Consider the following 17,835-nt stretch of genomic DNA (forward strand, 5'->3'; position numbering starts at 1 on the left):
ATTTCTGGGTGTGGTGCTGAGTATCTGAGCCCAGATTTGATCCAGGTTGTCCTGACACTGGAGCCGGTACTCTTACTCGCTGAGCCACCTGGCCGCCCCTAAGCAATTGGGGTTAAGTAACTTGCTCAAGGTTACACGGCCAGGTGTTTCTGGGTGGGTGCTAAGTGTCTGAGCCCGGGATTCGATCTCCAGGTCTTCTCAACACTGGAGCCGGTGCTCTTACTCGCTGTGCTACCTGGCCGCCCCTGAGATCCTAACTTCTTTATTCCATCTAATATTAAGTCCCTTTTCTCGCTACGTTTTTTATAGTTCATTAGCTGGAATACCATCAATTCTTCCAAAATCTACCCCTGCTCTCAAGAGAGCAGTAAACAATTCCTTTCTTGTTAATCTATTCTGACTTTGAATCCACTGGCCACTCTTTTCTCTCAAGGAAATTTTTCTTTTTCCCACTTTTGTAAGTCACTTAGCTGTGAAATCTTATCCAGCGCTGTGGAAAGATGCTTCCCTATTTCACCAATTAGTAGACTCAGAAATAGGTGCTGATAAGCAGGAGGAGTCGTCTTCACTATGATATGTCTGTGAGAAACTGCTGAGGGGATATTGTGGTATGCGTTTGCGTCTCTGACCATGATAGCAGGCTTCATGACCTCCCCCTTTAACTTTCTCGTACAGTCCGTAAGTGAATACCAGGCCATGCTCCACGAGGCCACCTAGAATCAGTGGGATACATTTTATTGCATCCATCTGCTTCTAAGACAGCAGATAGGTTGTATTGTTGCCCCCTAGCATATGGTAATCCCTAAAAGTTTGCTGTACAAAAGGATTTTGACTAAAACCTATAAATTTAAAGCAATCCATGCTTGAATTGTCCAGCCCCTTCATCATTTTTCTCAACATCCAAGACACTGATTCTCCCATCCTTTGGGCGAATTGACTTAATATTTCAGTAACCTCTTGCTGAGTGAAATCCTCATTTGTCTGCCTGAACTCTGTTTGGCCCCTGTCGTTCTCCTGCTTTCTTCTTAGTATGGGGTGAACTTCTGCCCTTATAAAATCCTCCTCATCTAACATTGTTTTATTTTCTACCCACACACTCTCCTGGCAGCTGTCTGCCAGGGCAACTAGGCTCAGTCTGTATTAGGGCAGCATGCACATTCCTCTGGTTAGTCTTTTTGCTTTTTCTTAGCTAAATTCACAATTTTTTCTTTTACTGCCTGAGATTCTCTAGCTAGCTCTTCTAAAGGAAAGCCTGAATGCTGTAACACAGCCAACTCCCTCTCCATCTGAGTTTTCTCTTTCAGCAAGTTTTATCTTCTCCGCTTTTATATACAATGCAGTAACCTGTTAGTGAGGCCCAGCCTCTTCTACATACTCCTGCTAGCTCTTTCCCTGCTTTTATTGGTATTCCTTGCCAACGTGTTTCTAAATCTCTAGGTTCTCCCTTCTGTCAGTTCCTAGTTTTCACAGAACCCTGTACTTTTAGCCCATTCTCTCACCAGGGAGGAGTAAGGTAAATCCTCCCATCCTGGGATATCAATTTTTTTTCTTCTAAAGCCCTTCTGCCTCCAAATAGAGGTCTGATATTTCATGATCCCATCCTCATCACCAAATGTAGAGCCAATGCAATATTCACAGCATCAACAGTGAATGTGAATATGCTGGCACAGTTCTTAATCACAACATATAATAGACTCTCCATATAGAAGACAGAAGCAAAACATTTATTCAGACACCAGAAAGCCACATCCCAACACCAGGAAACTGAATCCATCATAGCAACAAAGAAGCTCATAAACCACAACTCAGCAGGAAGCCACACCATTCTTTAGCCTTCTCACAAACAAACACTCACCAACCTAGCTGTCTCCTCCTTCCAACTCTAACTGCGGTGACTCAGCCTCCTGTGGGCTCTGTTCCACCCTTCAGCAAGCTCCTCCCACCTGTGATTACATTCAGGACCTGCTGCCCTATTACCTGTGATTACATTTAGCCTATTAGGGGGCAGGGAAAACTTTCAAAACAGAAAAGATCTCCAAATTCCCTTAGGCCTATTAAGGTGCAGGGAAGTTCTTTAAATTCCCATTTCCATGATACTACCCCACCTACCTCTTTTTTTTAATTTGCTAATTTTCTCTCAGGACAGAGATGGATTTTATGTCTGTCTTTGTACCACCACCACCACTATCCACCCTGTTTCAGTTTCTCTTGCACCTAATTGAAGAAAAATCAACCCTCTTCCTCTTCATTACCAAACTGACCATTATCTAATGTGATGTAAATGATGGCCCTTTGAGTTACAGCAACTTAAGCAGTAAAACAAAGTTCTATTTATAGGTCAAAAGGGAAGGTCACAGGTGAACAGTGACAGGAAAGTCTTAAAGACATAATGAGATATCTTCACCTGAGGCAAAAACATTTGGGAGACAGGAGTGGTGGCAGGCTGTAATAGGACAGAAGAAAGTCCTGTGAGCGTGGTCAAGCTGACAAAGGAGAAGGTCTGACCTTCATTCTCTTGGGCGTTTAGTTGGAAAGCAGGCCCTGTGGGCCATAGTGGTGGCACCATGACAGGGCCATGATGGGAATGGCCTAGGGAAGGTTGTGAAGTATGGATCAGTGTGAGAGTACAAGATGTGACTAGGGACATGATGTCCATTCCCTCAAGGACACTGTGCTTCTCCAAGGGGAGAAAATGCCTTCCTCCCCCACCTCTGCCCAGATGTTAGCACAATGGAGTAAAGCTTTTTTCACCAGCTCCATTTGCTGGTCTGGCAAGGCTTCAAAGATGTGAGAAAGTTTTGAAAGTGGTAAACTAAATGATGCCACAAACTAACAAACAAAATGAAGACTGAAGAAGGAGTAGGATTGAGGAGGGGGTGGAATATAACAAATTTGGTTTTAGATGTGCTGAATTTGAAATGCAAGTGGAACATTTCAGTGGAGATATCCTGAAAAGCTGGAGACACACACAGGTCTAGAAATCTGGGTAGAGCAGACTGTCAAGATTCTTACAAAGGAGTTTAAATTTTATTTGGTGGGCAGCAATGGGTCAAGCAATCAGGGTCATTCAATCACTTCTATTTGTCCTTTTCACCCTGCTACTACTCATTGCCCAGAGGGATTTCTGAGTATAAAATGGTACTTCCCTCCTCTGGGAAGTTAAATAAAAGGTTATTGTCATTATCTTTTATAGTTCTGAGATCTCAGTCATAATTAATAATGCCCTGGCAAAATGCTTCACTTGCTTGGTCTCTGTCTCTCTCCCTCCCCCTTCTTGAAGATGTCTCCTCATTAATTCATTAACTGCATTTCCAATAAGTACAGAGACTGGGAAAGACCTGTGGTAAAACTGAAGCCCGCTAACCTGCTCCATCCCCTTCTTCTTCCCTAAACAGGGAAGGGTCACATATTTAGTTGGGGAACTAAGGAAGATGAATAAGCACCAGCTGTATTACCAAATTTTAAACGTTGCCATGATTTCATCTTCTGCTTTTAATGATGTAGGATGGCTTGATGTTGGTGGGAATGAAAGCCCTGTTGTAGTGGTTCTGAGTTACAGTATGAAGCCAGCATTTCATAGAGGAGACCTTTTTAACAAATTCCAAGAAGAGCCTATTAGAGCTAGAGGAATCATTGTCTTTAAAATTAAAGGAAGAGATATCCTATAGTTTATAGAATCATTGAAGTTAATGAAAAAGATGATGGAACTAAAGGAGCTAATAAAGAAGTTTATGAGAGAGGTTTGTACAAAGAAGGCAAAAACTGGTTAGAAGAGAAGGATGTTGTAAAAAGAACAAAAACATTTTTGGCATGGGTTGGAATGGTTACCATAACCATAAACGATTCTCCAAAATTCAGGCATGCTTTTTTGGATGCAGTGGGTGCAAATGTGAATCTTAACATGGGAAACGATTCTTCAGACTGTTCCAAAATGCATTTAACTGAAAAAAGATGAACTAATCTATGTGAAATATTCCATTTTCTATAGAAAAGAGAACAGCATGCAGATCTTTTTGCCTTGTCCAAATAAATGGTTTGTGAGTTACATTTTTTTCATCTCAGCATTCTCTCTTTCCCTGTGATTAATTTCGGGTTTTCAAGGACCAATTCCTCCACAAGAGTCATTAGAAAAATTTTGAGCAGAAGAAAGGCAGAGTCAGGTCTATGGCTGAGAAAGATTACTCTGGTGCCAGTATTGTGAGTGTATAGTATATAATACATGGGTGCAAAGGGGAGGGAAGGAGAGTCGAGGTAAGAAGACTAGAATAGACTAGGTAGATGGCAATGAGACTTTCGCAGCATAACTTATTTCACTGAGATAGTCGATGTGGGTTAAATGCTTTCTCTACTCCTCTGCGTCACACGCCCAAACCAAACACTCATTTTTTTCCACCGTTGTTGCACTTCTGAATGGAAGCTTTATGGGGGTAGTGGAAGTTGCAGATGGATTTGAGAGATGTTACCAAGTAAAAATTGACATTATTTTATAAAGTAATTGGGTATAAGAGGTGAAGACAAAGGTAATGGCAAAGTTACCACAATGATTCAAATATGGGATACTGGTGGCACAGACAAGAATAGTTAAGTCAGCTAGAGGTGGTATCTGAAACTGTAAAAGGTCAGGAAATGTGAGATTTTAGGGAGGGAAAAGAAGAGAGTGGAGGACAATATTCACAGTGAGGAGTTAGAAAAGTCTCTGAGACTAGGAAGGGAATCTATTAAAAGGCAGATGTCAACTGTGTCAGAAGCAGTCAAGAAGGATGAGGAAAATTGGATGGACTGAAGGAGGACATCATGGAGGATGAAGGTTGAAAAAAAAAGTGTGAGTTTTGGTGGTTCAGATGTTATTGGTGACCTTTAATAGAACCATTTCAGTTGAGTGGTTAGGGCAGAAGCCAAATTAAGAGACACTGAAGTGATAATGGGATGTTGGTGGTGGAATGGAGTCATGTATCAGCTGAGCTCTGAGTGCAGCTTGAAGCATACTTTATTACTTTATTTTTCTTGCATTCCCCCCTCCTTCACAACATGGCTAATATGGAAATATGCTTTGCATGTCTTCACATATATAATTGCTATCATCTTAATGTGGTGGGAGAGGCTGGAGGGAGGGAGATAATTTGGAACTCAAAATTTTTAAAAATGAATGTTAGAAGTAAGCAAATTTTTTTTTTTAAAATACATTTATCAGGGGCGGCCAGATGGCTCAGCAAGTAAGAGCACTGGCTCCAGTGTTGGGATGACCTGGGGATCAAATCCGGGCTCAGATACTTAGCACCACACCCAGAAAAAACTGGCCGTGTAGCCTTGAGCAAGTTACTTAACCCTGATTGCTTTAAAAAAAATACATTTATCAGTAAAAGCAAAGAGAGGAATGGAACAGAAACCTTTTTTTTTAAGTACTGAAGAGATCTAAGTGTATTTGTAGGAATATAGGAAAATGCCAATAGAGAACAAGCCCCTAGAAGAGATAGTATGGGATAGAGTCCAGAGGAATTAGTAATAGAGATACTTCTCTGTGACCAGAGGAAAAGAAGAGCTATTGAATGAAGATGCTTAGATATTTTGAGCAATTAAGAAAGGAAAATGAGAGAATATATCCCACCTCTGCCAGCTGTGTGACCTCAGATAAGTCATTTAACCTCTGTTGGCTCACAATTTTCTGGATACAACACTGAGTCATAAAAACTTAAGAACAATATTTTTAATAGATGTTGCCATCCAAGATACTCATAATCTCCAAGGCATATGAAGTGGAAAACTTTCAAACCTAGCTGTAGAGATCAAAATCATGTGGGACAGGAGGAATTACAAGTCGTCACCATTGTCCTTTCTGCTATATGCACACGGTTAGAGGAAGGCCCCCAATTATGTGGAGATGACCTCCTATGGAGAATTTACAGGTGTTCAGACACAAGATTTTCTCAAGATGAGATGACATGGACCAGTTGTAGGCAATATCCTGTAGCAGCAAGCACCCCAAGTGTGTCCTCAGGGTTTGCTGCCCATACAGGTTCTTGGATCTGCTTTGTTAAAGGAAAGCAACTCAAAATGGATTAACAAGCTTACTTTAATCAGTCAGACATATATCGTTTACCTTGTTCAGGGGAAAAAGGTCAGCACCCCAAACTTCAAAATATACAGACAGAATTATCAAGACATTAACAGATCAAGTAGACAGCTTTCCAAACTGTCCAACCATTACATCCATACCCAGTCAACATCTGGGCTTCCACATCTGGGTTTTTCAAAGCCGGGGGACTCTCAACAACGGCTTCCCAGAATTCAGATCAAATCACAGAACACTTCCCAAAGTGAGTCCCAAAACAAAGCTGCACATCAGGGCTTATATAGCCTTCTCCTGGCTCAGAGAATGTAACAACCTTATTGACCCACTGGCCAATCAAGAAGTATCTACTGAAAAACAAGCTTCCCTCCCCAGGCTTCAGGTGCATTTTAGCCTAGGGGCAGGGGAGATCTTCCAAATTTGCATTCCCATTACATATCCTCAAGAGTAAGATCTCAGATTCATTAGGTAAGTAGAACTTTGTACTACAGTAGAACAGTGAAGACACTTTGGAATATAATTTTATTGTCAAGCAAGTTAGAATAAGGTCCCCACCACCATACAAAAGATTTTAAATTATGGAAAATTTTATTTTTTTATAAGGTTGCACAATATGGACCTTGAGGAGGAGGTAATAGCAAATTTTTAATGTATTTTTATAAGATTTAAACATTTAGAGATAGTCTTCCTAGGGTTGTGCTGGAATGAGACATTTTTTTTGTGTACAGCTTGGGGGGGATTTGCTCCATTTAATTATACATTTTTAATAGGAAATTTGCCTTTTTTTCCAATAGGTTGTGAAGTGGGAGAGATAGAAAATAGAGATTTCTGCTATTTTCTAAATGGAAGGTGCTGCTATAGATATTAAATGTCACATGATCTTTTAGATGAGTTCACTATATCATTATTACTTTTACTTACCTGTTTTACTTTGTTGCAAAGGACTTCTCACAAACTGCGAGTAATCTGTAAACATAATATAAAACCAAAACACATCAATAAAACTAAAAGTATGAAAATAAAAGGAGTCTGAAAGCCTGCAGACCCTTTCTCAGAATGTTTTCACATAACTGAAATGCTACCTTTCAGCTAGAGGGTGGAGGAAAAGGAGATGTAATTTTTTTCTCAATCAAGGTAATGTTTTTTTTTTTGAAATCTATCCTGGGACTCCTTGGGTGTCCGGGGACCCTAAATTAAGAACTCCCGCTGTGGAGCTTTACATTTTTATCCTCATGCCTGTAATTGATGCTTTTCTCTGGTTGGTGTGCTCAGAAGTATGGGCGTAGATAAGAAGGAGCAGAAAGACTAGATCATATTTAGACATTTTGCCTTGTCTCTGGCATCTTCTATAAGAGATCTAGGGAGTGGTATATATAGAAAGTCAAAACTATGGACAGACATTATATTCATGGATTAGTTGTTAATTCCAGTTGTCAGAGCTATTCCATCCCTGTTCCCTAGTAGATTGTTCACTGCCTACCTGTCACTAGATTTAATTACAAAGCTAGAAAAGTCAGAAAAAATATCCCAGTTTAGCCATTGGGTCCTCTGAAGATTTTGCATGAGATAAAGCCTGAAAATAATTTATTGGTTTAATTTTTCTCTAAGACTTGAAGGTAAGTGGGAGATCAAGGTATATATGAGGGGGAAGAGACAGTTGATTCTGAAAAGATGGAATTGAAAAAGGGATTTCAATCAATGACATTTCCCCCCTCCAGAATATGCTTCCAAAGATGACCACAGGGACTTTGCTGGAGAACTGGAAGTACTTTGTAAGCTTGGACACCATCCCAATATCATCAATCTACTGGGAGCATGTGAACATCGGGGTAGGATACTTTTTACTGCCAGTTTAAAATATAGATTCTAATCAGAACCTAGACAGTTAATAATCATCAAGAATGTGGGTAAAAATATGACTCTCATTCTAAATGCTCAAGAAAAAGTTGGGTACATCTCCTAATTGATGAGATACATAGTGAAGTGTTGTATGACTAGATATTAATCCTGGAATACTAGCATCTCAGGTTTTATTCAACGATATTTATTCAATGGTGCTTATGGGAACTCACCACCAGCTTCCCCTACTCCAAACACTCACAGAAGTATTTCCCATCTGTCACTACCTCTAAAGGACTGCTACTACTAGAGACAGGGGTAATTCATGTGTCCTTTCTGATATTCCTAAAACCTCCTCCTTTCTTCCCAATTTAAACTATTCCAGTAATTTTTAAGCCTTGTTGACCCCCAAATTGATAGTTATCACTCACAAAAACAATAATACCTTAACATGTACTTTTAGGCTTGCATGGCCATATGTTTTTCTGGGTGTGGGCATTCCGTTCATTGGAGCAGATTTCAGTCCTCCCATGCCTTCTCACTTTATACATTCTGGTCCATGTCTTTCCATAAATTCTCTGTAGAGAACCTAATTAACAATCAGGAAGCTTTCATAATTCTTGTTCCTGGTGTAGCACTAGATAATCCATACGTTATCCCTTAACTTCTTTTATAGTAGATTCACCTCCTCATTTTCCAGGCAAGCACGTCTCTGATGATGCCTTTTGTGCTCCCGAATGCAAGTCATGAAGTGATCATGTGCTTCACACACTCTATAGTCACTGGATTATAAAAGACTATTCTTCACACATGACATCCCACTTCCTCTCTTCATGCCTTTGCAGAGACTGACCCCGAGCTTCCTTTTTGAACCTCTAGCATCCTTCAGAGTCCAACTCCACCTTTCACTTGAGGCTTTTCCAGACTCTCCCCACCCTAAACCCCTATCAGGGGTGAGGGACCTATGGACTCAAGGCCACATGTGGCCCTCTAGGTCCTCAAGTGTGGCCCTTTGATAGAATTCAAACTTCAAAGAATAAATCCCCTTAATAAAAGGATTTGTTCTGTAAATCCTGGACTCAGTCAAAAAGCCCCACCCAAGGACCAAGAAGGCCACACAGTCCCCATCACTGCACTTAGCTTCTAGTGACCCCTCACCAAATTTATCTTGTACTTACCTTTGGTATATGGTTTTTAATATGTGTACATGTTGTATCCTCCTATACAATGTAAGGTCCTTGTGGGTAGAGACTTTCATTTTATCTATGTCTTCCCAGAACCTAAATGCCTGGGACATAGTAGTAGGTAGTTAATAATTCCTTGTTAATTGATTGAATGATAGCAGCCAACTTGAACCAGTACACATTCTTTCTCTTCTCTTTGGGTCACCTGAGTTTTCTGAGAATTTTGTGTAGCACAAAGACAAATGATAATAAAGCATTATAATGTTTATATTTTGCAAAGTATTTTCCCACACATTCTCATTTATCCTAAAAACCCTATAAAGCATAAGCCTTTAACATTAATTTAAATGTTAACTCTAAAATCATTAAATTTTAGAGTAGAAAAAGACCTTAGAAATTTAGTCTAATGCCTTTTTGCAGATGAGCTCCCAGAAGGTTCAGCAATATGCCTCTAGTCACATGGCCACTTAGTGACAAAGTTGGCCTTGCAACTCAGTCTCTCAGCTTAGTCCAGTGAAGGTATTCAATAAATTTTTGTTGCGTCCCTCCTATGTGAAGCATCATGAGAAAAATTTCACTCAATGAGCCTGAGTATGAATAGGTGATAAAAATCTTCTATGGGTTCAACTTCACATTAAAGCTTGTCACAGACTTCATTTTGCATGGAATCGTTTGCTCATCTGGCAATTACTTACAAACTTGGCAACACTTTATTGGACTCTGCAACACAAACACCAACAACGGAAGCCAGGACTTCTTCCTTTTCCTCAATTTATTAAACTAAAAATACCTGTATCTGAAACACTTTTAAAAAATCACTCACTAAGCCAATGGTAAAGCCAAACAACCTCCCTCAAGTTAAAAATGACAATGACATTTATTTTAAAAAAGGAAAAAAAAAGAAGAGAAGGTGGGAGGTGATTCTCAGAAACAATGGTACAGTTCTTGGCCATCTTGACCACAGCAATTAATCAAATGATAATAAAGGCTAGACTGTATCTACTTTAATTTTGATCTATCAACGTTTCAACTTTATTTCAGTTTTTCAAATACTAGTTTAAAATGGGGGGGAGGGGAGGACAAAAGAGAAGTGAGAAAATAGATTCCTTACATTATTTATGTATGTACCTTCTTATATTGAAAGCAAAACTTAATTCAAAGATATTTTAATTACAGCTAGCGCTTTAAATTTTTAATCTTTGAAATCAAAATTTTGCTTAAAATTTTTAAAATTGTGATACACTTCATTATATATATATAAATAGTCAAAATCCTTTTTATTGTATGTTACTTTTTATGTGATTTGAAATTCAATGTTATGAGGAAAGCACATTGCTTCCCAATGTGATGAGAAAAGAAAACTTCTTAATTTCAACAAACTATATGGATTTCACTTTTTAGAGGAACGACAACTTGAATTTAGCATCATTGCAATGAATTTTCTGGTGTCTAAGGGGAAATGATAGATCACTAAAAATGCTACCTACAAGTGACCATTTGTCCAAAGTTTTCAAGTGCAGAAATTCTCTAATGTGATGCTTTTTCTCTATAGCCTTTCGTCTCTTTGCCACCTTCACCCAGGGAAAGAAATATATCCACACATAACCAGCTGTTGTTATTTAGCTTTACTTAATACAGAGATGCACCTGAAAACCCATCTCCCTCAAGCAAAGTTTTGTCTGGATGTAGGACCTGTGCTTTTTAAGAAAGACGTTAATTCCATTGCACTATTTCTGAGAGAATAAACGCATTCCAGAAAACTTCTCCTTTTTCCCATCTCTTCTTTTGTGGCAATTTGGGGGAGAGGATACTATTATTCTTCCACAGATACAACAGAAGTCATACATTATAGGATCAGAGATCTAGACCTGGATAAATCTCAAAGGTCATCAAATTCAACCTCTCCATTTTACAGATAAGGAAACTGAGGCCCAGACAGGCTAATTGACTTGCTCAAAGTCATATTGGTAGTATCAGAGGCAAGATTTGAACCAAGGACCAGGGCTCTTTCCATTGTATCAATAGGTCCTATATTTACATATGGCAAATATGGAATGGGAACTTGATTTCATCTACCTTGCAGTTATCCTACTGAGTTACCCAGATTGTTAGATTAAGGAAAGACTTAAGTTCCTTATGAATGGCACCACTCACTCCCTGTTTGACCTGGGCCCCCTTAACAACAGGGAACACGGGACATCTTGTATATTAGAATCCACATAGAGCTGAAGGAATGTCTTCTTTTTCTTCCAGGGTATTTGTACCTCGCTATTGAGTATGCCCCTCATGGAAACTTACTTGATTTCCTGCGGAAGAGTAGAGTGCTGGAGACAGACCCAGCATTCGCCATTGCCAATAGCACGGCTTCTACACTGTCCTCCCAACAGTTGCTGCACTTTGCTGCAGATGTGGCCAGGGGCATGGACTACTTAAGTCAAAAGCAGGTTTGCCTTGATTACTTTGTGCCACACAAATCTTCTTTGATTAAAATTTTTTTGCCTAGCTCAGAATTTAGTGTTATGTTTTTTTTTTTTTTTAAAGATAGCTGTTTTGGAACAAACCTGTTTTCTTTCATTGATTTCCACAATTTCCCCCTCCAGACCTCAATTTCTTTACTAGTATGTGTCTTCCTTCAATTTCACTTATTTATTTACTTTTGGAGACAATTAGGGTTAAGTGACTTGTCCAGGGTTACACAGCTACTGTGAGGCCAACTTTAGACTCAAGTCCCTGTGACTCCAGGGCCAGCCACCTAGCTGCCCCTAGTATGTGTCTCTTTCAAACTACATACACTCTGTGTGACTGATATTTTTTACTGACTATGATGTGTTTAGTAAGTTTCATTATTGGCTTTAATTTCTGGGATAATTGGGGCAAGGCATTAACTCTTTCAGGTCACTTAGGCTCCAAGTCATATACTGTAATGGTAAGTTGCTAAGTTGGACCTAAATGATTTAATTTTTTTTCCTGTCAACTTCTGATTGCATTGGTATAGGGAATTCCTGGTGCAGAAATACCAACCTGAGTGCAGGCTGCAACTTATCTGTAATTCAGAACCTTAAAGAGTTGCTAGACCACAAAAAGTTAAATGTCTTATCCAGAGGTCACATTTGTCAAAGACAGATCCTTTTGACTTTAAGGCCAGCCCTCTATCTATCTACTGATCTCCATGGTATCATTCATTCCCTCCTTATAATAGCCTGGGGCGGGGGGAGAAGGCAGAGAAAGAGAAAGAGAGAGAGAAAGAGAGAGAGAGAGAGAGAGAGAGAGAGAGAGAGAGAGAGAGAGACAGAGAGAGAGAGAGAGAGAGAGAGAGAGAGAGAGATGTTATAAGAAGGGAAAGAATATGTATATATATATATTTATATATATATCCATATATACACATAGTGAATTTATGGACACATGTGTGTTTATATAGGGTTTTAGAGTTTGCAGAGCACTTTACAAATTTGATCCTCACCAAAACCCTGGGAGGGAGTTGTTATTATTATTCCTTTTCTACAAATGAGGAAAATGAGGCAAACTGGGGCTAGGTGATTTACCCAGGGCCACACAGTTAGTATCTGAGGCCAGATTTGAAATCAGGTCTAACTCAGTCTGATTCCAGTCCCAGGACTCTATCCACTGTACCAACTAACTGCCTTATATACATACATTTATGTATATGTTTCTATAAACATATGTATATATATATATATATATATAATTTATGTTTTATGTGTTATGTATTTTTTACATGTACTTAGTGTTCTCTCCCCAAACACAATATTAGAAAGCTTCTTGTAAGTAAGAATTACTTAGATTTTTTGTACTTGTATCCCTCTCACGCAGCATAGCACCTGGCACATAATATACATTTAATAAATACATATTGATTGCTCGATTACTGTGATAGCCCATACATGACTTTATAACCCTCTTAAAGTGACTTCACCTGAGATACAGTAGTCCAGCTGAATCCAGTCCACCGAATTTTCATTTTCTATGTTCTTACCACAATCTAACATATTGTCTTCTCTAACCCAGATCCCAGCCTTCAGGCCCCTTGGTTTGTTGAAATGGGCCTGACACAATAACAATCCAAATGAAAATATGTAAATGTATATATATGCATTTCTATTCCAGTTCATCCACAGGGACTTGGCTGCCAGAAACATTTTGGTTGGAGAAAACTACATAGCCAAAATAGCAGATTTTGGATTGTCCCGAGGTCAAGAAGTCTATGTCAAGAAGACAATGGTAAGGACGCGTCTCATCAACAGTGATGTTTTTTCCAAAAGGACCTACAAGAAGTTTTCCTCATGGTATTATTTTTTAATGTTGATTATACTGTGAATTCCTCAGTCTTGTTATCTTCACTTAACAAATATCCATTCAAATAAATTGTAATCTGTTTCTCTATGTGACTTCAAGAACAGTCAGAGAGTCTATAAAGCTGAGATGATCAATAGCAAACCAATGTCAAGCAATCTGGTGGAATGTAAATTCCTTGCAAGTAGGCACCATTTCATTTTTGTCCTTCTCCTCATTGCCCTGGACAGTCTGGCACATACTAGGTAATTAGCAAATATTTGCTTAATTAAATTGAATTGAATTAGCTTGGTTAATAGACAAAGGCCTGGAATTTACACCAAGTTCACATTTGTATGGCCTAGAATTTCCAGGAAGTACTTATATCTTATACACAGTAACCATAAAGGAAACAATGATATTTAAAGTGCTTCCAAAATATAAAATAAAATAAAATGCTTCCAAAAATTAAAGGAAGTAGAAACTAGAAGCAATTATGTTAGCAGTAACCAGAAAGCCTAACATTAAAAGATGTCTCACAAAACATTACTATGCAAATCTCAACTATTATTTATTATATCTTGAGAATAGGTTCCTAGTCTGTGATCATCATTATACTATTTTCATATTACTTTATGGTTTACAAAGCAATATACAGATGTTGTCTCTGTGATGAGAAGAGAAAACATCAATTTTGGCAAAATATATGGATTTCATTTTTTCAAGCTGTATTCCCACTTTACAGTGGAGGAAACTGAGACTGACTTGCTCATGGTCACTCACCTAGTAAATGTCTGAGGTGATATTTGAAGCCAGGTCTCCATGACAATACTCATCTACTATGCTTTTGGGGGGTGAATCTGCTGGACTTTCATTTTTGGTGAACCCTCCTAAGAATGACCCACTTGCCACTTCACTAAAATGTCAGAGTATCTTTACCAACAGAGCACAATACCTAAACTAGAAAGGAAAAATTCAGTATAGTGGGAACAGAGTGCAAGGAAGGCAGAAAATAGGTATCCCACTAGGAGGCAGTATTGATCTGTTTCCTCTGCCCATATTCAAAATGATTAAAATCTTTGGCTATATTTTAAGATTCGGCTTGACCCTACAGTTATGCTTCTGGAAAGGACCTCAAATGACACTTAATTTCAACATTCTTATGTTATAGATGTATAAATTGATACCTGAAGAATTTACACAGCTAGATAAAGGCAGAAGCTTTCACTGTATAAAAAGCATTTCAGATTATATCCATCTGGAAAACATTTAGAAATACAATCCGTTCACAAAGATCTGAGGATGAATTGATTGCTTTTGTACTTTTTTTCAAAGCATTTGCAAGACTAAGGACAAGAATATATATGCATTTAGTCATATATTAAAAAGTCATCTATATGTAAAGTCACATGCAGAGTGTGTATACATGCATGTACATGTATACCACACCACGAAGCCAACATCCACGAATTAAACGCATGTTTAATGTGCTTGCACATGCATATGTGTGTATACATGGATTCACATATATATATGCATCCATGTATGCATGCATGTTGTATACTTGCATCCCTAATATGATTTCGAGTTAGGTAAAACTGACAAGCTTTTATTAAGTACCTGCTGTGTGCCAGACACTGAGCAGGACGACAGGGACACCAACAGATGCAAAATCAATCACTCTCCTGAAGAAGTTAACCGTCTGATGGAGGAGACCATGTAAATAACTCGAACGAACAATATGTGCATTGGATAAATTGGGGAAAACCTCAGAGGGAAGAAACTAGCATTAAGGGGGACCAGCGTGCAAAAGAAAAAAATCCTTCTCCATGTAGACCTTGGTGACATGTATTTGTCCTACAATATTCACTATGGAAGTATCACATACAGAAAACTATACTAAGCTCTAGGAAGGATTGAATTTCTGGCCTTGAGCTTATAGTCTAGTAGGGGGATATGATGTACATAAATAACTCTAACACGGCATAATATACACAAATGTAAGAAGCAAATAATGTCCAGATGGAGTATTGTATGAGTTTCTGGGTTAGGAGGAGAATTTTCATTATTTAGTGGAAGGAATCAGTGAAGTCTTCATAGAAGAGGCAATTTGGGGGTTGGGCTTTAAAGGATGGGTAGGATTTTAGCAGGAAAAAAAAAAGATGAAAGGAATTCTAGACATAAAGAAGACTGAAAAAAGGCAGAGAGGAACAAAACGCAGGTTATGCACAGGGACTGTGAATAATCTAGCTGGAGTTCCAAACAGGCTAAATGGTAATACAACAACAAGCATTTACTTAGCGCTTCTATGTTTGCAAAGTACTTTACAAACGTCTTATTGTATCCTTGCAACAACACTGGGAAGTACGTACTACTATTATCACCATTTTACAGATGAAGAAAATGACGTGAGAGACACAAAATTGCTTGCCCATAGTCAAACAGCTCTCCAAGGCCAGATTTGAACTCAGCTTTTTGAGTTCTGAGATCAGTGCATTTAGGTGAGTGGTCTATAAGACATAACAGACAGATTTTTGGACTTAGGAAGATCTAGGCTCATATCCTGCTTAATTCAACATAGGTAATCCATTGAGTTAGACTGAAAGCCTTCTCATTTTATAGTTGAGGACTGGATTATCCAAGATTATCCAATCTGAGGCCCAGGGAGATTGGGTGGCTAGCCACAGTCCATGAAGCTTTCAGTGTCAGAGGTGGGATTCGAACCTCGGTCTTCTGGTTATAAATCTAGGGTTCACTCAATTGTGCCAAGACACCTCTTTTAGAATACCAGTTTCTCTGTCTCTAAAGTGGGAATAACAATAATCGATGCAGTACACACCTTACAAGATTTTTATGAGGTTCAAATAAAATAATGTATATAAAGTACTTTCATGGCAGGTAGATGGCGCCGTTCATGAAGCGTCAGACCTGGAGGCAGGGAGATTCATCTTCCCGAGTTCAAATGTGGCCTCAGACACTTACTAATTCTGAGACTTTGGTCAAGTCATTTAACCTTGTTTGCCTCAGTTTCCTCATCTGTAAAATGAACCGAGGAGGGAAATGGTGAACAACTCTAGTATCTTTGCCAAGAAAACCTCAACTGTGATCACAAAGAGACAGACACAACGGAACAAAATAAAGAACTTCGAGAATTCTAAATTGCAATATAAATGTCAGTTATAATAATTATTATTAAAATGATGGCATAAAGAGAGGACAAAAGGAAGAGTGTCAAAGGCTTTATTTAGGATTGCAAGGGACCTTATAGATCAATTATGTCACTGCCCCAATTTACAGATGTGGAAACTGAGGGTCAAAGAGGGGACTTATCCAAGTATTGGAGCTAGGCTATAAAGGATTCATATCCACTGACTAAAGATACTATTTTTTTTTACAGCACCAGTGAAAGGAGAAAGGGAAAAGACTGAGGTTTCAGACACACTTGACTGGGTTGAATTTTGCTTCCAGAGACAGAAATAGTGAAGCCAGGAATAGAAGAGATTTTGGGTGAAAGATGATCAATGTAGTTTTGGACCTGCTGAATTTGTGATTCTGGTGGAGATATCTATGGATAATTCCAGGTGGAGAGAAACTGTAGATTTTGTAGGAGATATTTTATAGTTGGAGATGTGGTTTGGATCTCAGAAAGTCAAGGATGAAGGTAAAAATTTGGAAGTCATCTACTTAATAGAAGCAATGAGAATGCATAAGGTTGCCAAAGGAGAATGTATAAGAGAGCAAAGGATAAAATATGGGGAAAAGCAATATTCAGGATTCAGGAAGAAAAAAAGAATAGCATCAAAGCTGACCCAGAAGGGGGCTTAGAGAGGAGGAAAGACCCGAGATGGTGCAGAAAAAAGGCAGCACCATTTGGAGGCAAAGAAATTGAGTTTTAATCCTGATTCTACCACTTCTATGTGATCTTGGGATTCCATTTAGCTACTCTGCTTCATTTGTAAGATGAAAATGTTAGACTACATGACTTATGAGATTTCCTTCCAGCTCTAGATTTGTGATCATCTATTGCTGTTAGAACTTCATTTCTTTTACTATGATCACTGCATTTTTGAGAATACTGGCTTGGGGGGGGGGTGTTTAGCTAAGTCTTGTACAGAATAGGGCACTCAATAAAGTGACTTTTGAATCTATGAATGAATAAACAAAAATTCCTGAAAGGAACCAATGTTTAAATTGTTTGGCAATTTAATGTTTTTTGTTCAATGAAAGAGAAAAAACACATAATTGTACTAAGTGCTTAAAGCAGGTTGGGAGAGACCCCTTGAAGACAAACTTCACCTGTTACACAAAGTGTTTGAGAACCATTCCTCATTCATTTTAGCGCAGTCTCAAGATGTCAGTGTGGCAAAAAGGGCTAGACATCAAAGGAGACAAATATATGAGTACCTGAGCAAGTGAATATACCTGAGAAAGAACCTATTTTCCACAACCAAA

The 17,835-nt window shown here is 38.7% G+C and overlaps 1 protein-coding gene and 1 pseudogene across 1 annotated transcript in view; both read left to right on the forward strand.

Annotated features, from left to right (window-relative positions):
* The window catches only part of TEK (TEK receptor tyrosine kinase), a 124,205-nt gene that overhangs the window by 90,704 nt on the left and 15,666 nt on the right, over positions 1 to 17,835 (forward strand). The window contains exons 18-20 of the mRNA XM_069090447.1: positions 7,786 to 7,896; positions 11,344 to 11,534; positions 13,219 to 13,332. Coding sequence (XP_068946548.1) covers positions 7,786 to 7,896; positions 11,344 to 11,534; positions 13,219 to 13,332 — 416 coding nt within the window. The remainder of the gene's footprint in view (positions 1 to 7,785; positions 7,897 to 11,343; positions 11,535 to 13,218; positions 13,333 to 17,835) is intronic.
* On the forward strand, positions 631 to 3,955 carry LOC138163122 (signal peptidase complex catalytic subunit SEC11C pseudogene; annotated as a pseudogene).

Source organism: Petaurus breviceps, unplaced genomic scaffold, assembly GCF_028583685.1.
Source record: "Petaurus breviceps papuanus isolate PSGF00001 unplaced genomic scaffold, PetGlider_PUasm1.0 125, whole genome shotgun sequence".
NCBI lineage: Eukaryota > Metazoa > Chordata > Mammalia > Diprotodontia > Petauridae > Petaurus > Petaurus breviceps.